General features: G+C 37.2%; 1 protein-coding gene across 1 annotated transcript in view; it reads right to left on the bottom strand.

Moving 5' to 3' along the window:
* Window positions 1-19,970, bottom strand: part of LOC139743775 (inhibitor of nuclear factor kappa-B kinase subunit epsilon-like) — a 39,699-nt gene extending 19,729 nt beyond the window's left edge. The window contains exon 1 of the mRNA XM_071654229.1: window positions 19,559-19,970. Within this exon, the coding sequence (XP_071510330.1) occupies window positions 19,559-19,576 (18 nt within the window). The 5' untranslated portion in view covers window positions 19,577-19,970. The remainder of the gene's footprint in view (window positions 1-19,558) is intronic.
* Between the last annotated feature and the right edge of the window lie 2,146 nt (window positions 19,971-22,116).

The following is a 22,116-nucleotide window of genomic DNA, read 5'->3' as shown; positions in this document are numbered from 1 at the left end:
GCCTATAGGATTTGGAGGATGCGAGATCAGTCCATTGAAATGAGATCCGTCCATCGAAATGAGATCCGTCTACAAAATAGTTTCGCCTATACTGGCAGTGATTTTGAACATCAGATTTATTCTATGCTTTGTTACATTAGAATTTCGTGCTCCCCTAAAGAAGTATCATAATCTAATAAGAGAGAACAATTTTTAAGACCGCGCGATGAGTTTAAGAGAGTTTTGCTCTAAATAACCGTAGACTATAATAATATGGTGTATAGAAAGCAGACACATAAAACGGATACAACATACGTAGAGTCAGGATTTGATTTTCCATAATGTCCATATGTTTTTCTTTTTGCTTTTGTTTGACGAAAGCGATTTAACACCCCTCTTGAGAACTGAGAACAGACATTTCATAAATATGTTGTTGATAAACTGCATTACACATAAAATGAATTAGAAGTATTAAAAAAAATACAAAACAGAGATCTTACCAACACAGACATGTCATACACACAGACACACACACAGACACACACACACACATGCATTCAAAGAAACAAACTATCAAAGTCATACCTATCAACCAGACCTCCCAACCTTTCTGACTGAAAAATAGGGATTATTTGTATAAACAGTAGGAAAGAAAGAGTAATTTCCAAATAAGTGTGTAGTAAGATTATCGAGAAAAATAGGAAACTCCTGTTGAAACAACAGCTGTGATTGGTCAAAATTCAGATTCTTTCCTCCACATTCAGAATGGTTCGGAGGTCTGTATCAACAATTCAACTATGCATGCAACAAGTCATAAGCTTCGGTATTGACGGTACATACGGGCAAAACTTCTTCTGCACGTTCAGTGACTAACAAAGTATAAACTAATACTTTTGTTTACAGGAAAAATCCCCAAAAGAGTTTAGTATATAAATATTGATATCTAAATGCGCAAAACACGATACAGGAAGATAATCGTGCGTCAAAAATCAAAATTCAAAGCATCCCATTCTAAGAGTAATTCAGTGTTGTTTTTTATGAAAATCGATTAGGGAATAACTGATACATAAAAAAGTAAAACAAAGAGATTGTAATAAAAATGTGGGTCCCATCTTTTATTATAGGATGATCAGTTTTGGATATCTCAGCCATTTTAAATCAACTCTGTATTCTTTTTAGAATTAAATGCTCCATATATTTCATTAGAGATTTCTAATAATCGTTATTCCCCCCCCCCCAAAAAAAAGAAGCCTTAAGTTAGGTCTCAACCAATAATAAACGATCTCTTTGACCGGGTGTTCCCCTCGTATATACCCTGGCTGATCGCAGGGTGAGAATTACTCAGAAGCTACGAGGAAGCTCACCGTGTTGCGTCTTAACAGACACAATCTACCCTGGTACAAATCTTACCACATTTTTGTGGCTTGTTAAGACGGGCCATTAGTGTAAATTGAACAGAGTAAAACTACCATTTTTCTGGGAGGAACGAAAACACAATATTGATATCCACGTGGACAGGCTTCCCTATATCGTACATACCATCAAGAGCGAATTTGATATCTTTTCATTCCTGAAGGGTGTTCATCCGACACTTCTTCATACATCTGGGTTCATAGAGCGAAGCATTTGGCGTTTCTATATACACATACTGACATAGGGCCCTTGTATATTCTGATCATCTGTCTGTTGTTTATATATTGGTTTGCTTGAGTCTGGTGTCATCCTCGGTGCTGATTTCATCTGCCCCCGACATCGCACATTATTTAGTGAGTGAGGATATATAATTATTTAAATAAGCTGCAAAGCGATAGGTTTATTAGTATTCCCTTTTCTTGCTCGAGTTATTTGTATATTTGCACCTTCTAATCTGTATATTACACTGAACAATATTCACTAATCTTCAGCTTCAAAAGAAGGCAGATATAACCAGAAGAAAAGAAGAAAAAAATGTATTGCTGATTTTTCTTCTCTATCACAAGTCATAATCACAATTAACATTATTTTCATCTTCTGTAATCAGACTTAATATGGCATGTTAACAAAGTAGTGACGCTTAAACACACACACACACACAAATGAACACCATAAATTAGTTTGTTACCCTCTTCAACGGAACTGTCTTGGACAAAGGACTAATATATGTATTTTCAAATTGTAGAAATGTTGTCACTTATTTTGTTACATTTCCTTGAAAGCCTGGAAACATACTTTGTATTAATCGAGATCATTAAGATGTATCCTTTGCGCGTATGCAAAACACATGAAAAACTAACAGACTTCCGCAGAATACATAAAATCACTGTTACGAAAAAAAAAATCCGAATGTGAAACCTTAGAAATCCATACTCCTCTAACTTATTCCATGTCTGGTTTCTCTTATCATTTTCTTTGCTTGACATTATGTTGTTGTGTCTAAAGTCAACTGGGACATGGAATGGCATTGCACCTTATGGCAGGATATTGAAATTCATGTCACGATACCTTTTTTTAACGTTGAGTCCAACGCACGCAAGACGATTTAAACTGTGGTCCAAACATAATTGTCATAAAATGACAAACTAAATTCTTACCTCTGGCTCTAGCTCAACCTTTCCTTATGTCCCCAATATCGTCGCGAAACGTTTCACACGCGTATGTAATGAAAAGAGCGGAAAATACTTCGAGTATAAAACCACTATTACGATAGAAACATCCTTTATATCGAAAATTCCTGCAGCAATTATGGACATGACGCAACGAGGTAGCAACATGAATGAATATTCACACCAGAAGGAGAAAACACTACAGTATGTTTTGAAGGTTTTGAAAGACATGAATCATCAAAAAACAACTACAACATTGTACTAAGTCTAACAGCATAACGTAAATGCTTAGTATAGCGTTGTCATGCAACATGATAATAATTGTATTCTGACGTTCTATGACGCAACAGTGATGTATTGTGACGCAACGCATGGGAAGGTCAACACTTCATAATGGTTTCCTTTATATTGTCATTGGCGCGTGATGGACTTTGCTCTCTTCCCACCTCCCTGTTCTAACAATGGACTACAGTATTCTTTTTTAATAACCCCTACTACAGAGTTAATGAGTATGTAATAGACTAATCGGGCTTCCAGACCCTCTGCTCGTACTATTTCGCTGTACAGGATATTGATACCCTCAACGTCGAAAACTAGGTCCGTTTAGGAGATTTTGTCGCCTTTGCCTTAGCGGCGACTTCGTCTCCGAGTAGTCCAGTTGGCGAAGGGTCTGGAAACCAGACTAGTAATAGACCTGCTCGAGCAAGTTATGCTACATTTACAAGTTCCCGACGGCCACTGCGATCTTGTTTCAGGCCATCGTGGACAAATCTGGATGGATGTGAGACAACGTGAGATAACGTGAGACAACGCGGTGAAGGAAACGGGATGGGCAAACGTGACAGGCCTTGGTTGCAGTGGATGCTGTGTCGGATTTTATATACCATCAAAAAAGAAATGCCTCACACGGCAGTCATGTTGCAGATGAGCAAAACTATTCCGCCGGATTAAAACGAAATTGAAAAATGAAAGTAACAAAACGTGACAGCATGTAAATATGCCGTTACACGACTTAATTAATTAATTAATTAAGACATTGACTAACATTATGTGTAATCTAGTCTGACCAGACGCCGTGAGAATGGCATTTGATAGTTACGTGGACTGGAAAGAACAAGACTAGAGGAGGAGAATATCCTCTTGACCAGGGAGGTACCCGAAGCCACGACGCACGTCGTTTCGGGCAAACGGGGCTGCCGTGGCCGGGACATACATCTGTAACATAATGGTTTGTTGGTTGGTTTGGTTGGTTGGTTGGTTGATGTTGTTGTTGTTGTTGTTGTTGTTGTTGTTGTTTTTTTTTTTTGGGGGGGGGGGGGGGTTCGGCCACATGTTATGTTCACGTACTACACTAAATTAGGAGAACTTCAGAAGCAAACACGCAAAAGGGGCAGCCAGTTCGGCAAAAAAATAAAAATAAAAGAAAGAAGAAAAACAAAACAAAACAAAACAAAACAAAACTGATTGACTGTGGTCGAGCATGTTTTCCTCTAGAAATCCGTTCACCAGGACTTGGTTTTCCTCTATTTCAATGCGAGTTTTTTTCGAACTTTGCCAAACATGAGCAGCGTAATTCAAGCAGGCCTTTGATAACGGAATGAACTCCTATCTGGAATTCAGAAGTGATGCTGTTTCAGAAACGCGTGAGACTAGTGCTAGTCAATCGGGTGCAATTGGACAAAGTAGGCTACTGGTAGATTTGACGCATATAGCATACGACGGTACCGCATGACTTTACGCCACCCCACTTTCAAGTTGACTTTGACTCAGTAGAATAAGATAGAGTGAACAGAGCTGAAAAAGTAGGATTACATTGCAGTTCACCGGGAGACTTCTCGTTGGGATTTCGAACTTTCGAATTTCACTGCGCTATTAACATATGAATATACCATGACTTTTTGAAAATTCCTTGACATTTTGTTTGTGTTATGTTTAATTTCATGAACTTTCTACAATATTATTCATTTTGTCATTTACTCCATTTAAAATCAACGAGCTTGAATATGGAGTTGAAAACAATGCACTTTAACTTGTCATTACTGAGATGGGCCCGCGCAATGACACAACACTGACAACTCATGTTCGGATTGGACGTAACACTGCGGACCTCTGTTCACGAGTTAAATAGTAGGTATATTGTTAAAAAAAAACAAACAAACAAACAAAAACAAGAAAAAAAGAATCTCTTACCTTTCGTCTTCTTCTATTTCATTGCAAAGAGCTTCAAAGCCGTGTGATGTACAATTTGAATAACTGCCTTTTTGAAAATGAAAATGAGTATTACCGTAATAGAATCTGTCTAATAATTATGACGTAGTGAAACCTTTTTAAATCGCGCGTGTAGAAGGAGGAGCAAAGGTCGCGCTGAGTCAAGCTCATACTCGTTTACGCTGGAATTTTCCGAAAGTCATCGAACTCATGAACTGAAATGTTGAAAATAACAATGATTACGTTCGAGAATAATTTCCTGGCAAGGGTGCAACAGAAATCAACTAGATTATGCCTTTTAGGGATGGGAGAGGCAACTATTTAACTCCACCTTCGAATTGGAATTTTATGCATTGTTAGGAACAATACAAAAAGTGCGTCAGATTGGTGGGGCCACTTCAGACAATGAATGGGAAGCAATCCCACGGAAATACAATGGTACAATAGATACAATACAATCGGATAAAAAGAGGGCAACCCACTCGAGTAATGTATACATACAGTATACGTATTGAATCAAAATGACACAGAGAGGTTGATTGTAGCTTAATTTGTGACATTTTGTCGAACCTGTCAATGCAATGAAAATGTTCATATTGTAGGACATCTTCCTTGCCGTATACTGATACTAATAAAACGGGGGAAATAGTCAAACTAAGATATTGTACGGGATTACTAAAGATTGTTTCTAGTTTTCAGTTGTATGTGGTTGATAATGTTAAGTGCATGTACAAATCCACTCCGTCGGAAGGCTGAACATGCTGTTTTTCTACGAGAGAGGGACTACAAGGCCGATAACATTACATCTAGAAAAGAACGTACATTTCAGATTTTAAAAAAATAAAACAAAGACGCATAAACACCCCTAATTTCACGATAAAACTAGGACATAGACGTAAGTCGCAGTGAATAATCTATGTAGTTTCCGATCCAATACTTCTTTAGCCATTAAAGTAACTTGTAAATTGTGCGTTTGTTTTCTGTGTGCTGTGTAAGGAAACAAATTGAATCTGAGATCCTCAGAGAAAGCGATTTAGCAAAAACTATGTAAGATGCAAAGTAAGGCCTGCTTCGTCAGTGCTGCTATTAAAATAGCAGCTTTAAATGCAAAAACAGATAAACGCCATTTTCATTTCTTTCTTAAGTTGGGTCTTCATCATATATATAGAGAGTGATGAAATATTGTCAATGGCACTGCACTCGTTACGTACCAAGATTTATTTTAAAAAGTTGAAACATACATTCTATGAATTCTATTTTCTCGGCAGCTTAAATATCAAACATCTCAAGCTGATTGAAATGGACGTATCTGTTTTGACATTTAAGCCATTTTTATCATTATATGTGTGTATGCATGTATGTATATATATGATATATATATAGAGAGAGAGAGAGAAAGAGAAAGAGATAATATTATCTTCAAAACAGTGACGCAGAATTAAAATTTCCCATAAAGATAAGTATAACATACACTAAACGTTTAGAAGCGTGTTCCGTCCACTGATTATGTATGGAGCTTAATTAGCAAATACATTTTTTATCTGCAATATTGTTCGGAATTCGTTAATTGTTACTCAGCAATTTGAGCTATGCATGATGCGCACGTACGCGGAAGAGGCAAATATATATATATATATATATATATATATATATAATATAATAACAAAGTGCAGGACTCAAAACTTCACCAGATCAGCTATCACAATACAAAGCACAGAGGAAGAACACCATCGGAGGAATGGAAGCAAGCATACCCCACAGATCGGAGATTGCAACGTTTTCAATTCGTCCAAAAAAACTGTTGTAAAGATTACCAGTCACTAACAGGAACATGGATCAACACGGTCGTGACCTTCGCAGATCCTGCAGACCGTGTGTCACCCACTCCTGTCTACATCCGGATGAGCAACGTATATAGTTATGTACCATGATGTACGTCAAAAGACGACCACTGTTACGTACCTCTTCCTACTGTATCCTAAATAGGCCCTTATACCGGAACTACGTTGGATCTCTGACCAGCCTGTATACCCTTCTACGAGAGGCACGTAGGATTGCAACCCAGTGAGATGTTTATCCAGCAGAACCAACTACAATTATAGTACTATCAAGGACAGAATTACATAACTGACCTCAGACACGATAGAGACAGGATGCAATGGTCTATGTCTCTATCTCCGAAGAGGTGGTGGAGGAAGTGTATATGCCCAACGCCAAGACGGATTTTGGGCACGATAAACGCTATGTGACCGATGATCTTGCACCCCTACGTTGTCGCCAACATCGTCAACGGTAACGTTAATTCTCTAGCAGGACAATGCTCTCGATGAATTGCATCCAGGTATCCTATACTGAGCATGCCCGTTTCCAAGGAAGCATTGAACATCGCGCGGTGAGTTGGCTCAGTCGCTCAGTCGGTAGCGCGTCTGCCTCACGATCCTAAGGGCCCGGGTTCGAGCCCGAGTCTGGACAGAGCAATGTTTTGTGTAAGCATACCGTCCCCTCTAGCAAGAGGCAAAACACTCTGTCCCTCGGATAGAACATAAAATGGAGGTCCCACGTATGAGAGAGTAATGTGTCAACGCATGCACGTAAAAAATCCCGCTTCATTCATTCATCGCAAAGAGCAGGGTGTTTAACCCGGTGAAGTGGTCCCACCTCACATCCAACTGAACCCCATGGAAGACCAGCATAACGTAGCTGAATATAATGGGCTATCCAGCCATCTTTTCAGATGAAAATGAACAAATAAACAAACAATCAAGAGATTCACGTTCACGTTGCAAGTGGGAAAAGGTTCTTTTTGAAAGTTTAAAACGGAGCAGATGAACGCAAATAAAAGGGGAAGGGGCTAATTGTACAGATGGTTCAAATTTGACCAAAATCTGGAAACTAACTTTAAAATTAACCATGGGTTTAAAACCTGATTCATGCTTTCATATCGAAATCACCTTCAACTAAATTGTACATTACTCAGCTATTACTCATATAAACGACAGTGGAACTATCAGGTATCAAAAGTGGATTTGTGTGTGTGTGTGTGTGTGTATGTGTGTGTGTGTGTATGTGTGTGTGTGTGTATGTGTGTGTTTTAAGAGTTATACTTTATCTGATATATTTATGTATATAGCGTGTGCTCTGCCAAAAAAAAAAAAGAAGAAGGAAGTTAAGTTAAAAAGTGATTTAGTAGCACAAATTTCTTATTCGGTGTGTGAGTGATAAGGCACATTCGGATTGGCTTGATTAGACTGATCAAAATAGTTTTTTCTGAGAAATATGCAGAATTTCATGTCATTTCTCTTATAAAAACAGGGTATGATTTGGTAAAAAGAACCAAATATATCGTACTGTATGTTTGAAAAATGATTTCTCGGACCTTGCATATTTCCCTGCAGTATAGGACCTCCGCATATCCAAGATCCAACATAGAATTAAAGGCAACCCATGTCACATCGCATGTCATCTGCGAGTAAAATTTCCAGTGTCCTGCATGTCCTATTAAAGTTATCATTCACATGCGAAGTGATCAGCATAAATCTTTTACAAGATTTGTGTCAAATTCTGCTCAATAGTTAGTGTGAAGGGTAGAAAACTCCACAAATACTTTACAAAAGTCATACCAAGCTTGATATAACTTTGTATGGACAGCTACTTCATTGTGACTCAAAATAATGTCGTATCACAAAGTGCCAAGAACAGAAATCAATCCACCACGCACAAAAAAGTATCCTCAGTGTTGCTAATTATCTAGAGTGATATAGTACGTGTACCGGTATATTGTAGTTTTAATCAACATCACTACAATCAAAACTTCAGCTCAAAAAAAAAAAAGAGTCGCGGCGGTGTCGTAATTTAATTGATATTTATTTATTATCTTTATTTATGTTTGTATTTATTCATTTGTTATTGTTATTATCATTATTATTATTAATCATATTTTTAGGTAGTCGCGTGTCTGCAAAGCCACTACAGATTATATAATATAGACCTATCAAACCACATTCAGATAAGAGTGGAAAAACGGCGGAGGGCGATGCGGAGATGGATGAGGACAACGAGAAGGTCGATGATCGCAGTGAGTACTCTGAACACGGTGAATGTAGGACTGTACAAGGAAGAAAGGGCTAAATGAGGTGAGATGACATTAGAATCTGAACGGGAAAAATTCATTTCAGAATTTTTTTTTAACGTATCGCAAGTTTAGGCGTTATTTATATATCAGGAAAAACTGTGAATTATATACGTTTTGTGACTTATGAGGGGGCGGCATCATCGGAATATAATTAAGCTATTGTATATGAGTATTTTATATGCATTGTATTTGAATTTAGTTGTGCTTCAGTTCACTAAGGGTTTTCCCACCAATTTCAATGTCATATTTGATTTCTCCGGAGAAGCTTGCTGTGTTCAAATTATATAACTGTAATTTCTTAATTGTAGTCATTTTATAGGGGTTTTTTTCGATTAAATTACAAAATTTTGGAATTCGTAAATTGTTAATGAAAATTGTCTCTGCCGTTTAGTGAGTGAGAAATGCTATAAGATCAAGTTGTTCTTTTTTAAACAAATTCAACATTTTGTCATATTATGAATAACAATAGTGGTCATTTGTATCGCGTACAGTAAACTGTTTCACCTTTCAGTACTCATGGCGCTTCGAAAAAGAAAATATATAAATGTCGTGTACGAATCGTTCTTTCTTAAAAACAACAACATACGAAACATGGCAACACAGATGAAATAACAAGCAATACACACACACCTGATATATATATATTTAAATATTTTGGATTGCATTTACGCAATCCTAAATGTCACAAGAACAAAATACGTTTTCAGTGCGGATTTCAATGATTCCGTATATATAGGTGACAGTTGGCGTAACTTTCCATCACACATCGTTTTTCAATCACATCCAAATAAAAGTTGTTGAGTTTAGCCAGGGATGGATTTTTCTAGTTCTTTTTTATTTTTAAAAGAATTTCAAGGTCTCTATACATTTAGTTTGTATAAACCCTTTTGTATTTTTATGCTTACACTTGCAACACGGGGGCCGATGAAGACCTGTTGTCAACCGTGGGAAAACGCAAACTCAAATGGCATGGGCACACAATCTTACAAGGCACATAGAGAGGAAAGAGAGCAAGAGGAAGACCTAAGAAGAGATGAGAAGGCAACATACGAGACTGGACGGGCCTAAGTTTGAGAGAGGCAGAGAGGCAAGAGGCAGAGAGGGAGGGATGGAGGAAACTGGATGCGAAGTCTTCTGTGGCGCCCCAACGGTCTTCAATTCAATTCAATTGATTTTCAGATTTCTCAATGAAGGAATGTACATCAAATATAATAAAATGAAGTGAATCATAATATCCGGCTTGGATGCACAGTAAATCAATGTAAACATATAAAACATAGCGGTCAATCTTCGTAAGTTTGACTCTATGTATAACGCTAAAGAAATATGATGGAACCTAATAAGCGAGCTTGTTAAGCGTGTTAGGTCCCAAATTCTGAACAGAGTGTAAGAAACAGATGAGGAGCACGGATGCAACGTAGGACCACAATAAAGAACAAGGCAAGTGCAATAATGTGTCTCGCCCATTCGCGTACAAGAAATTTTACGCGAATGGGATATAACAGGAAAAAAAAGAGATAGAACAGATAAAAAGAGATATAAAAGGGTAAAAATTTATGGCAAAAATGAAACGTGCCATAAAAACTTAACATTGGGCCCTTAAATTTCGTTGACCCCTGCCTGTGACCTTTGACCTTGTGGTGACCATCCACTCCCCAAGGGACATCTACCATCCAAGTTAAGTCGCAAATGGACTTATGGATCAAAGAAGTTATGACCCATAATAGAAACACGCCATAAAAACTTAACATTGGGCTCTAAAAGTTCGTTGACCCCTGCTTGTGACCTTTGACCTTGTGGTGATCATCCACTCCCCAAGGGACATCTACCATCCAAGTTAAGTCGCAAATGGAGTTATGGATCAAAAGTTATGACCCATAATAGAAACACGCCATAAAACTTAACATTGGGCTCTAAAAGTTCGTTGACATCTGCTTGTGACCTTTGACCTTGTGGTGATCATCCACTCCTCAAGGGACATCTATACCATCCAAGTTTAGTCACAAATGGAGTTATGGATCAAAAGTTATGACCCATAATAGAAACGCGCCATAAACACTTAACATTGGGCTCTAAAAGTTCGTTGACCCCTGCCTGTGAGCTTTGACCTTGAGGTGACCTTCATATATGGTAAAATGTGAAACTTTGTATGAGCCCTCTTTCCTCGACGTTTAATTGCAATTGAAGCCCAGAGTAAAGAGTTATTGAAGTTTTTGTAGCGTTACGGACAGATAACGGACGGACGGACGACGGACGGACGGATGACGACGGACGGACGGATGACGACGGACGGACAGACGCCGCAGGCGATCCCTTAGTCTCCCCACACCTCCGGTGGGCTCGACAAAAACAAAAATGAAAGGCAAAAATACCCGGGGCAATAACAGAATCTTCTCAATACATAAACTATTCTATTAGTAGTCTTCGACTACGAAGATAAGCATGCATCCCCATAGTAAAATGTATACTTCTCAATAGGTGCTCAATATTTCCGACGCTAATACTTCTTACGATTCAAGCTTTTGGTTGCGCTCGTCTACTTCAAACTTGATGCTTTTGCAGGGGCGGATCCAGGAATTGTGGGGGTAGGGGCGTGACTATATTTCTGGTGCCACTTCCGGGTTCATTTCATTTTTTTCCCTTTTTATTTCCTGTGTTTTTAACGAAAAATAAATGGAGACGTGCGCCGGTTGCGTCCCCCTCTGGATCCGCCATTGTTTTGATAAGTGAGCAGGATACGGTGCTTGTGATCGTTGAACATTAGAAGGGAAGACTGGTATGTAGCACTACAAATTTCGTCATAAAAATGAACAGCGTTGATTTAAGAAGTGGGTATATCACCCCTTCTGAACTCTTTCCCTGTAGATCTCTGTGATCGAATTCAGGTAGGTACGGAACCACGCCATCTTCCCATAATATGGAGAGATATTATAAGTGCGTCTCATTCAAAGGAAAAACAGAGCAACTGAAACATTAACATCGTCTTTGAGAAGAAATGAATCAGACTGCATATTTATGCATACACATTTGTTTCTTTTTGTGCCCGAATGCATCCTAAATGATGGATGTATTTAGCATGTGTTCAACATAATTATTCATGACGGCGGACTGTCACCTGTTTGAAGTAAGCACTCAAAACGTCTCAAACGCTCTTGTAGTCGTAAAAACTTATTTTGATCGAAGCAGACTGTCAACCTTATCTATTTGAGAAGATACAATTAATTTTATGTGAGTCTTTATGAGGGGGACGAAATGAGAACCATACGGGGATGTTTTTTTTTTCTGTCATTCGTCTATCTTGCTCAAAACACATTCGTTTTCACTGGCCCAAGGTTCTGGAACAGCCTCGACAACATTCTTAAAAATGCTCTGGCTTTTCCGTCTTTTCAATCAAAACTAAAAGTATTTTTTTTTGTCATCCTCACAAACAAATAAACTGATATATAGAAAGATGAATTAACAAAAATGAATGAATGAATAAATAAATGAATAAATAAATGTATAAATAATACGTATTCTTTATTACTAAAAGTTTGTGTTTCATTATTTGTTTTTTTTTCAAGTTTCTATCCATGTTGTTCATTTAAAGAAAGAAAAAAGAGAGAAAAAAATGGGGCCCTATACAAATAATTTGCCCAAGACAGCACTTAACATGAAACAAACATTATAAATTTTATAGAGATATATAAACAAGGATATTAAATATACCAAGTCTCCACGAGGGAGCTCATAACGTCTCCACAAGGGAGCTCATATTGTCTCCACAAAGGAGCTCATTACGTCTCCACGAGGGAGCTCATATGAAATTGATGAAAAACTTGATGAGTTTTTCTATTCATGCCATGGCGACTAACTGTAGACCACTCGTTTCTGTTTCCCTGTCTTTCTTTGTTACGCCTATCTTTAGTTCGTTCTCCTGTCTGTTCCGTTCTTTATTTTGTTCTTGTCCTTGTCATAATTCTTTCTTTCTGTCCGTTTTGTCTGCCTGACGTCATGATACACTGTACAAACTTTTCATACATGGGTCCTTGACAGATCTTGAGATACCCTCATCCCCCAGAGTAATCCACAAACATTACAAGCTTTATGATTCTCTTGTAAATTCCTCTTTTCCATATGGAGTTAAAAATACAATTGTATTTGCTTACTTGTTTATTTATCGAAATACAAAGTTGATATTACTATTGTATCCATGTTTTGTTGTCACTTATGTGAATTAAAATTCCCTAAAATATTCTTTACTCGTGGTGTAAGCGTTATGTATATTACTTTGGATTACTTTTTATGGAAATAAAATAATTTGAATGTGAATGTGAATTTGAATCTGAATTTGAATTTGAGTCATTTTCTTTCTCTCTCTTATGAGGTGGATAATATGGTCATCTCGTGCTGTATTATAAATGTCTTCCTTTAGACTGTCCGACTGACGGCCTACAAAATCTGTTCCCCGTATTGTTCACGTTTCGAATTGACGAAGAAAAGACTTGATGCGATATTACAACTCGTGCCTTGAAACTTTCAGTGAAGCAAAGTATCTAAAAACATCGACACAAAAATAAACTATAGCTACAAACGTTTGAAGATGCTAACAATGAAGAGCGTTTCTCTTTGATTTACGGAGGTGATCTTCATTAAAGGGGCATTCGAGACCAACTCAAGAGATTCAGATTTGTGGAATTTATTGTGGTTCTTGAGCAGAAAAAAACAATACTTTGAAAAAAAAACCATTAAACAAATTACACTGAACAAGGATGATGACATAGGAGGCTCATATATTTCAGAAATGTAGCAGTGTAATTCCATTACAATACCTCTTGCTTGCGAGTTCACCTGTGTATAATCCATGCATGTCTTCTTCTTTTGTTCTGCTTCCTTGAGCCCCAATTATATAACGCCTGAAAAGATCCTTGTCATTTGATTGGTCGTTTGACATTGATCATTCGGCCCATTTCACTATGACGTCATCATCAATTCTGTGCAATTTTGGATCCATGCAATTTACTCCATTGCACACTCGGTGAGAGCCCGACATGTCATACTACGCATGTAAAACGCTTGCGTTTGCAGTGTGTGATATAACATTATGCGACCACCTCCCTGATGCGACAGCGTGCTAGCGTAAAGCACTAAGTGAGCAATCTAACTTGGAATACTCATGCATGTTCAGAATATTACAACAGCAATATCTAAAGCAACTAGTGTTTTAAGAAGAATAAAATACTTAATTAATGATCAAACTTTAATTTTGTTATATAACACTTTATTTCTACCATATGTAATGTACTGCAATATCGTATGGGGCAACTGTAGTAAAACTAAATTGAACACGATTCACTTCTTCTCCAGAAAAAGGCTCTTCGTATATGCACACATTCAAATTTTTTGGCTCACACTGATCCCATATTTTATCGCCTAAAAACTTTGAAGGCCCATGATATATATCTAACTGCAATATTTATGTACAAACACACTCGAAATTCATTACCATTTTTTCATAATACCTTAGTAACCAATGACCATATTCACTCATACCCTACCCGTCGTTCCCATGATTTTCATTTAAGTAATCCGAAGCTTTTACTTGCTCAAAAATCGATTAGACATCAAGGTCCGGATACATGGAACACTCTTCCTGAAGAGTTGAAACAGTGTGCCTCCTTGTTTTCATTCAAAGCAAACTTAAAGAAGCACATTTTATTACAGTATATACTTCAAATACGAACTAAAAACAAATAATTTATATGACTACTGTTGGTCTCCCGATAGCAACAGCGCATATCGTCCCCTCTTCCAGCAAACCAATTCTATTGTTCTAAATTCCAGCCTATCTGCCCTTGTGCACCTTCAAGCACCTGCACGCACATTCACCACCATCACCATCACACACCAGAGTTTATTTTCCCCTGCTATCTTCGCAGCAGAATTTGTATTGTTACGAATTTAGTACGTCCCTATCTTTTCCTCGGGCCGGCCATCTTTTCAATCAATGCTTATAATGGCGGCCCTCTGCATAATCGTTTCTTAACTATAAATGTTATTCTTATCACTGCTGCATAGACATGCATACTGTATATTATATCATTAATTTTCTTTCATATCGTTGTTTATGCAAGTCAAAAGACTGTGTTGAATTCATTTTGTATAATTATTTCCTACATGTTCATGATTATGTACTTATATATATCGTGGTTTATGCAAGTCAAACGACTCTGCGTTGAATTTATATTGCCTGCATCTTCACGATCATGTAACTTATGTAGCCTATATTGATTTGCAGAAAATAAAGTATCTATCAAATCTATCAAACTCTGACTCGCGATTTCAGATTCTCTCTTGTTTCTAAATTACTAAAATATCAAAACGACAAGGATCTATTTTAGGCGTTATAATATGTTTTTCATTCGTGCAATGGACAGAATATTTAATTCGGGGAAAGATGAGAAGTTTGATCCATTCAACTCGGCTGTGCCTCGTTGAATGGATCATTATATCTTTCACCTCATGAAATATTCTGTCCATTGCACTCTAAACATTTATTATTTGCATGCTAATGCATTTCAATGGTGACCCTGTCATGACATCATCCTTGTTCATTGCAATTTGTTAAAGCTTTCGAAAATATTCTTATTCTTCATCCCAATTATTATCAATTCTGAAACTCTGTCCTCGGTATAAGCAAATATAGTTGTTCAAATGTCAAAATCTGAAAATCACCCGGAGGTCTCCTTTAAAGAGAAGATGTCTACAAATGAAAGAGAAGACAATATTGATTTGCAATACACTACATCGTTTAAAATCATAAATAATGGTGAGTACTATGGATACGAAACTTTCATCCGATAAGAAGATTGCTTGTAAAGATGGGTTACAGTTCGTTAATCCGACGTTAACGTTAATCCGAAAGTGAAATAAGGTCGTTATTTCGAAGGTTCGTTATTCAGGATGTTCGTTGACATGAAAATGAAATAAATTTTATCAGTCCTATCCCAAAGGTTCGTTACCCTGAGAATGATAATTTATCTTCCGATGGTTCGTTAGTACCTACCGTTCTTTCATTTTTGGATTAACGATCCTCTGGAATAACAAACATAATTTCATTTTCGGATTAACGAAGCTACGGAATATAACGCCATAAAATGTTCGGATTGACGAACCCTTTTACATTTTCAGATTAGCGAACATCTAGGTATAATATGGAATTTGCGTGTTTCGGAATAGCGAAACTTATTTCATTTTGGGGTGAACGAACCTTCGGAATAACATATAATCATAACCCTTACATAATGTATACGCCATTTCTCTTTTTGTCCCGAAATATAATCATTTCGGAAACTGAGGTAGCACACTTGTTGATGTTTTTTGTTGTAAGAATCCTCATCGAACGAAATGTCTTTAAAAAGTAGACGCTGCAACGTGGTCAAATGAATTTCTCTTTGCTCTGCGCTTTCAAAGAGGAGGACAAGTTTAGTGTGCAAGTCCTGGCACATCACGTATAAATGCGTCTTGGAGGCAGACACCACCGAGAACCTTCATTTCGCCTATACTGCTTTATATAATAACAATAATGATAATAATTACATTTATGGCACTTAATACGGGTGTTTCTAAGCGCACAAAAAGACTAAAAATTACATTAGGACAATGCAAAACCAAAATTACAATCACAAAAGAAGAAAAAAGTACATGTGAGACATTACGATACAATGATTAATAACTGACTGTGTGTGTGCGTCTCCAGAAAAAGAAAAAAAAATCACAACTGATTAGACAGATGAGTATTGAGTTTTAAGAAGGATTTTAAATGACTTAATAGATGAGGCATTCTGAATATGAAGAGGCCTTAGGGAGTTAATTCCAAAGGGTGGGGGCACTGGAGGAGAATGCTCGGTCACTATAAAGGGTTTTATTGGTTCATTATTACCACATTGATTTATTGATTCATTTATTGATTTACTGATTCATTTATTGATTGATTGATTCATTTATTGATCTATTGATTCGTTATATTGGGTAATATTGGATGCAGAATGTCATTAGTATGTAAGTGTCTACATTTGACATAAGATATCTACGTCCTGTCTAACTGAAGTAGCCTTGTATAGCTGAGGTTCATCCCATGAATTCCTTCGCTGTTCTCCACAGTAACAAACCTATACGTCCGGGCACGGGGTCTGAAATGTTGAAGGCTACAAGCTGCAGAAATGGAGGGATTGCGTTATAGGTACATGCAGGCTGACCCCCAGTGATGGGGGTATGTTTTTTAACGTTCAAAAACATAAGCTTCACCAAAAGCTATACATGTATTTGTAAAAAAAAAATAAAAAAATAGATGATTATGCACGACGATAATAGTAGTATGACTTATATTGTCAAAATTTAGCATTTCGAATCAATGAAAAAAGTCATACGAATTAATCAATGCTATCATTTAAAAAGATAATCGATTCACTATTACCGTCTCTAAGTATATATTTTCATAAAGTACACAACACCTCGAATTGGTGCTTTTCATACAGTTTTATGTATGTTGTTCAAGATTTCTTTTTCCCTACAAAAGTGTGCAATTTTAATCTGTATTATGTTCCCAACAGAAATTGTGCTTCGGTTTTATGAAAGAAGTGAGAAATAAAGATGATGAAAAATATTTATTGGCTCTTGTTTGTTTGTTTATTTGTTTGTTTGCTGTTTTTTGCATTTGTGATATTTCTATAGTTTGACGGCACATTTTTGTGTTTTGCATAGTTTTTTTTAATTCATGCTATAAATACAAGTAGTTGTTTATAAAAATTGTACTGTACATTCTGTATCTCTGAAGAATTGCTGTAAAAATGATATGACTAAAAATATGCATAAGGGAGTTGATTGGGTTCAGTCGGTATACAGGGCGTCTGCCACCTGGGAGGTGTTTCATCAATTTAGTCAGCGCTGACAAGTTGTCAGTCTCTGACAATTTCCGCAAACTCCTTGGTTTTGATTGGCTGAGATGCTCTGGTCACTGATTGTTATACTACCATGGTGATTGTCAGAGACTGACAACTTGTCAGCGCTGACTAAATTGATGAAACACCCCCAGATCCAAAGGATCGACCCGGGTTCGATTCCTGAGTCTAACCATGGAGCTAGTTAGTAGCTCCATGGTCTAACTGCAGGATCAGTGTTGTGTGTAATCATCCAGTCCCCTATAGTAAGAGGCAAAACACTCGGATAGGTCATGAAATTGAGGTCCCGTATGTGAGAGAGTCACAACCCATGCACGTGAAAAGATCCCGCTTCATTCATTCATCGCAAGAAAGCACGGTGCATAATCCAGTGAAGTGGTCCCGCCTCACGTCTAACTGGACCCCATTGAAGACCAGCTGGTGCAACTGAATATGGACTATCCAGCCATCTTGTCAGATGGAAAATGACACAAACGAACGAACGAACAAACAAAGAAAGTTAGTAAAACTAACTAACTAACTAACTACCTAACTAACTACCTAACTCACTAACTAACTAATCAACAACTAACTAAGTAACTAACTATAACAAGAAAGAGATTGTTCCGGATGAATGAATACATATATATATAGTGAGGCATAATTCTGAAACAACACCATGTTCGAGTTTGATACTTTAAAGTCTTTGAACGCTGAACGTTTATTTTAAAATAGCAAGTTGAAAGCGCTCTTTGCGGTGTCCAAAGAGGTTATGGGCAGTATGAGGAATCTCTTTGGCAGGTGTGGCATCACATTCTTTTTGGTAGATAGACGCCCTCACATGTTGAATTGCTGAAATCCAGTCAAAGAGTGTGCACAGCCTGACTGGATGCACATGTAGTGGTCTTTCACACCCCTGTTAAAGCTGACAACCATCCTTGTTCTTTTCCAGACATCTTGTATAAGAATAATGAGCTGATTGATACTGTATAAGCTGTTATTTTCGCGTACAATTTTTTTTTTTTTCGCGAAGAAAGAAGTCACGGACATTTCCGCAAGTCGTCGTTTTCGCGAATTGACACCGACACAACCCTAAAGTGCACTTTAACTCTGGCGCGTGGCGACACTTTCGCTTGTTGTTAAATTCACGGTAAAACAGAAATTCGCGAAAATTAACAGCTTATACAATAGTATGTTTTCATTTTATCTAATGAGCCATGACAGCTTCTTCCTAGGACAACGTTTTTGTTTTTGTTTTCTGATCTGATTCTGAGCCCATTATTAATGCGTGCACTGGTTTTATAGGCGGTATTGATCAAGTGTAACTGAAATTTGCTTCCTCTTTCATACATTTAATCACGAAAATTGTGTGCCAAATATCAAAGATATTGTTATAATAAATGGTGCTCGATGATTTATCACAAGAGCACAATTAAATATACAGGTATACACGCATAGTATTCCATACAATAATGTTTGGGTATACATCCACGTAATTAAGTATAAGGACTTCTCAGCAACACTGATGAAATTAGACAAACCAGTGTAAAATCATATCTTGCCATCTATGTAAACATCCCTTCTAGCTACTCACTTTACTTCTTGAAAAAAAGGAGCGTATCAGTATGTAGATGAACGGGATATTATACTGATGTGACGAAATCTTTGAAACATCTTTTTTGAAACATCTCCGAATTTTGACAAAAAGGGGAGGGTGGGGCATTTTCGTTTGCACTTACCTTTCCTTGAATTTGCATCCACTCCAAGGCGAGGAAAACGAAAGTGCTATGAGCGTGATTGAACTCGTGTTTAAGCTATCCAAATCCGGTGGCCGTATATGATATTCGCTTATTTTAATGCTTTTGAAACTGAATTCCATAAGCACAAATATGATTTATCTATGATAATCGTCGTCAATTATTCAAATACTATGTTGTTGGTTAAAGGAGGAGCGCAGAAGAATCTGACGAGGATCGTTCCACAGGTTCCCTGTAACGACAAGAAAGTCAACAAAAGAAGAAATGAAAATTCGACTGTGATTACATTTTTTAAGTGAAAATATATTCCTCCATGCAGGTGTGAAGGTCTGTCGTTTGAAAAAAAAAATATTAATCCATCCATATATTCATTCACTTTGTCCATTACCAGCAGAAACATAAATATTATACAGAATTTGAACGCAGAAATTTCATCACAATGTATAAAAAAAAACCAGTACAAGTTCGCGAAATATTGAAAGGAAACACACTAAAAAGTAACTGCGTTAGTTAAAGGGTGCATTAACCATAAACGTAATACAACAATTAAATCACACGAATGACGGTTACATAAAAAAAAACCGGAATTACGAAACAAACTAAGACATGAAACCGATCTAGCCCGAAACAAATACCTTGGACAAAACCCTATAAGTCGCTGTCACGCAGTAAGAGAGAAGGAAGAATAAAAAAGAGAGTGAGAGAAACTGATTATGCGCCATGTACGTGGTGTCAAATTATCTAGAAGTAGAGGACTGTAACAAAACGAGAGTTAATGGAAGTTTGGACCAGCGCAGAAATAATTGCCTGATTTTTTAAAGATAAAATACAGTTTGATATTCCGGTTCTTTTTCAACCATTAAAAGATCAGCACAATTTTACATAAGAATTAAACGTTTTTTACTATAAAAACATTAATTTTGGTGATGAGATACAGAAAAAAATCCTTTGTATATAATTCCAAATATATATATGTCAGTTCTCGCGATTTTTTTGTCGCGATGCTAATTCCCATTATGATTCAAATGATAACTCAAGAATGAAAAGGTAATTTATACTGCGCACGTCCAATGTATAGCGATATTATTTGTATATAGAAGCTTTAAAGTTCCACCGAGAAGACGACGCATGATAAAAAAAAAGAGTGGTGGAGGAGGGGGGGGGGGGTTAAGAATGTAAACAACCCCTTGGGCTACCAAGTGAAAATGACAGATTTACATAGAAAAACGCGGCCGATTTTTGAAGAGAAGTGGCAGCAAAAATGCGAAAACTTTTTTTTTTTTACTTGGTAGCCGTTTTGGTGAGAAAATGGTAATTGGACACCCCCCCCCCCCTTATACCAAAAAGTTAAATCCAGCCCTGTCTAAAATATCCGAGAGAAAGCGAGATACTAAAACTCGTCATCTCAACTTTTGGGGTTCAGAGAGTTAAGGCTTAAGGCGGTATCAGAAATCTGGGGGGGGGGGAGTTTTCTACTTCTGGGGACCAATTAAGAAGGCGAGAAGACGAGTCGTGAGATCTCGTCTCCTCGATTTTACTCAAAACAGACACTTTTTTCCAGTCTTGTAATGATTATTAAAATAGTACAGTGCAGTTCACACGCTTTCTTTGCTTTCCTACAAGTGCAAAGTTATATGGCATCAGGGAGGGTTTAACGATGCACTTTGTCGAGTACTATACTATGCGGCATCTCTTCACCTCAATTATGAAATAAGCTCGTTTTCCTGTAGAAATCGGACATTTTGAGCACCCTGTGAAATGATGCAACGAGGATCACAAATGGAGATTTTTCTGCTGGTTTGCAAAATATACAATATCAATCACGCGTCACTTATACATTTCACTCACCCGCGATTCATTTTTAGGATCTACATCTGGAATTTCAGATACATGTATTGTTTAACATCAGTGAGCTTAAAGGGATCGCATAGTTTTGTTGAGACCTATATTACTTCAGGTTTCTGTCATTTTCGGTGAGATAATAAGTAACATCCTCTAAAATATGAAAGAGCATGTAATTTCAAAAGGAATTCAGCGTTTATATGATGAAAATATGTTGTGAAATGACTGAGTTATCCAAAACAGAGCAATCTGACTAAAGGGTGGGACCCACCTTTCATGAGGGTTACAGCTCGTTATTCCGAAGGCTCTTTAGTCAGAAGATTTGTTGTTCCGAAGGTTCATTATTCCGAGTTTCATTTTCGGATTAACAAATCTTCGAACTAACGAACCTTCGGAATAACGCCACAAATGTTCGAATTAACGAACCCTTTTTCATTTTCGGATTAACGAGCCTGTATAGGTATAGGGAATTTGTGTGTTTCGGACTAACGACCCTTCGGATTAACGAACTTCCGGAATAACGAACAGCAACCTTCATAAGGACCACTTTGCTTTTCTCTGTTTTTTAATATCTCGGCCATTCCAAAACCGATTTACAGAAAATAAACTTTGAAGTCGTCTTAGAATGGCATGCTCTACGATATTCTATAGAAGTGTTTTTTTTTTAATTGGCATCTCACAAAAAGTTCAAATCCCAA

Source organism: Diadema antillarum, unplaced genomic scaffold (genome assembly GCF_040938485.1).
Source record: "Diadema antillarum isolate AM-2024a unplaced genomic scaffold, OU_Dant_1.0 seq00001105_RagTag, whole genome shotgun sequence".
NCBI classification, from domain to species: Eukaryota; Metazoa; Echinodermata; class Echinoidea; order Diadematoida; family Diadematidae; genus Diadema; species Diadema antillarum.
This window is presented reverse-complemented; position numbering and strand designations above follow the sequence as displayed.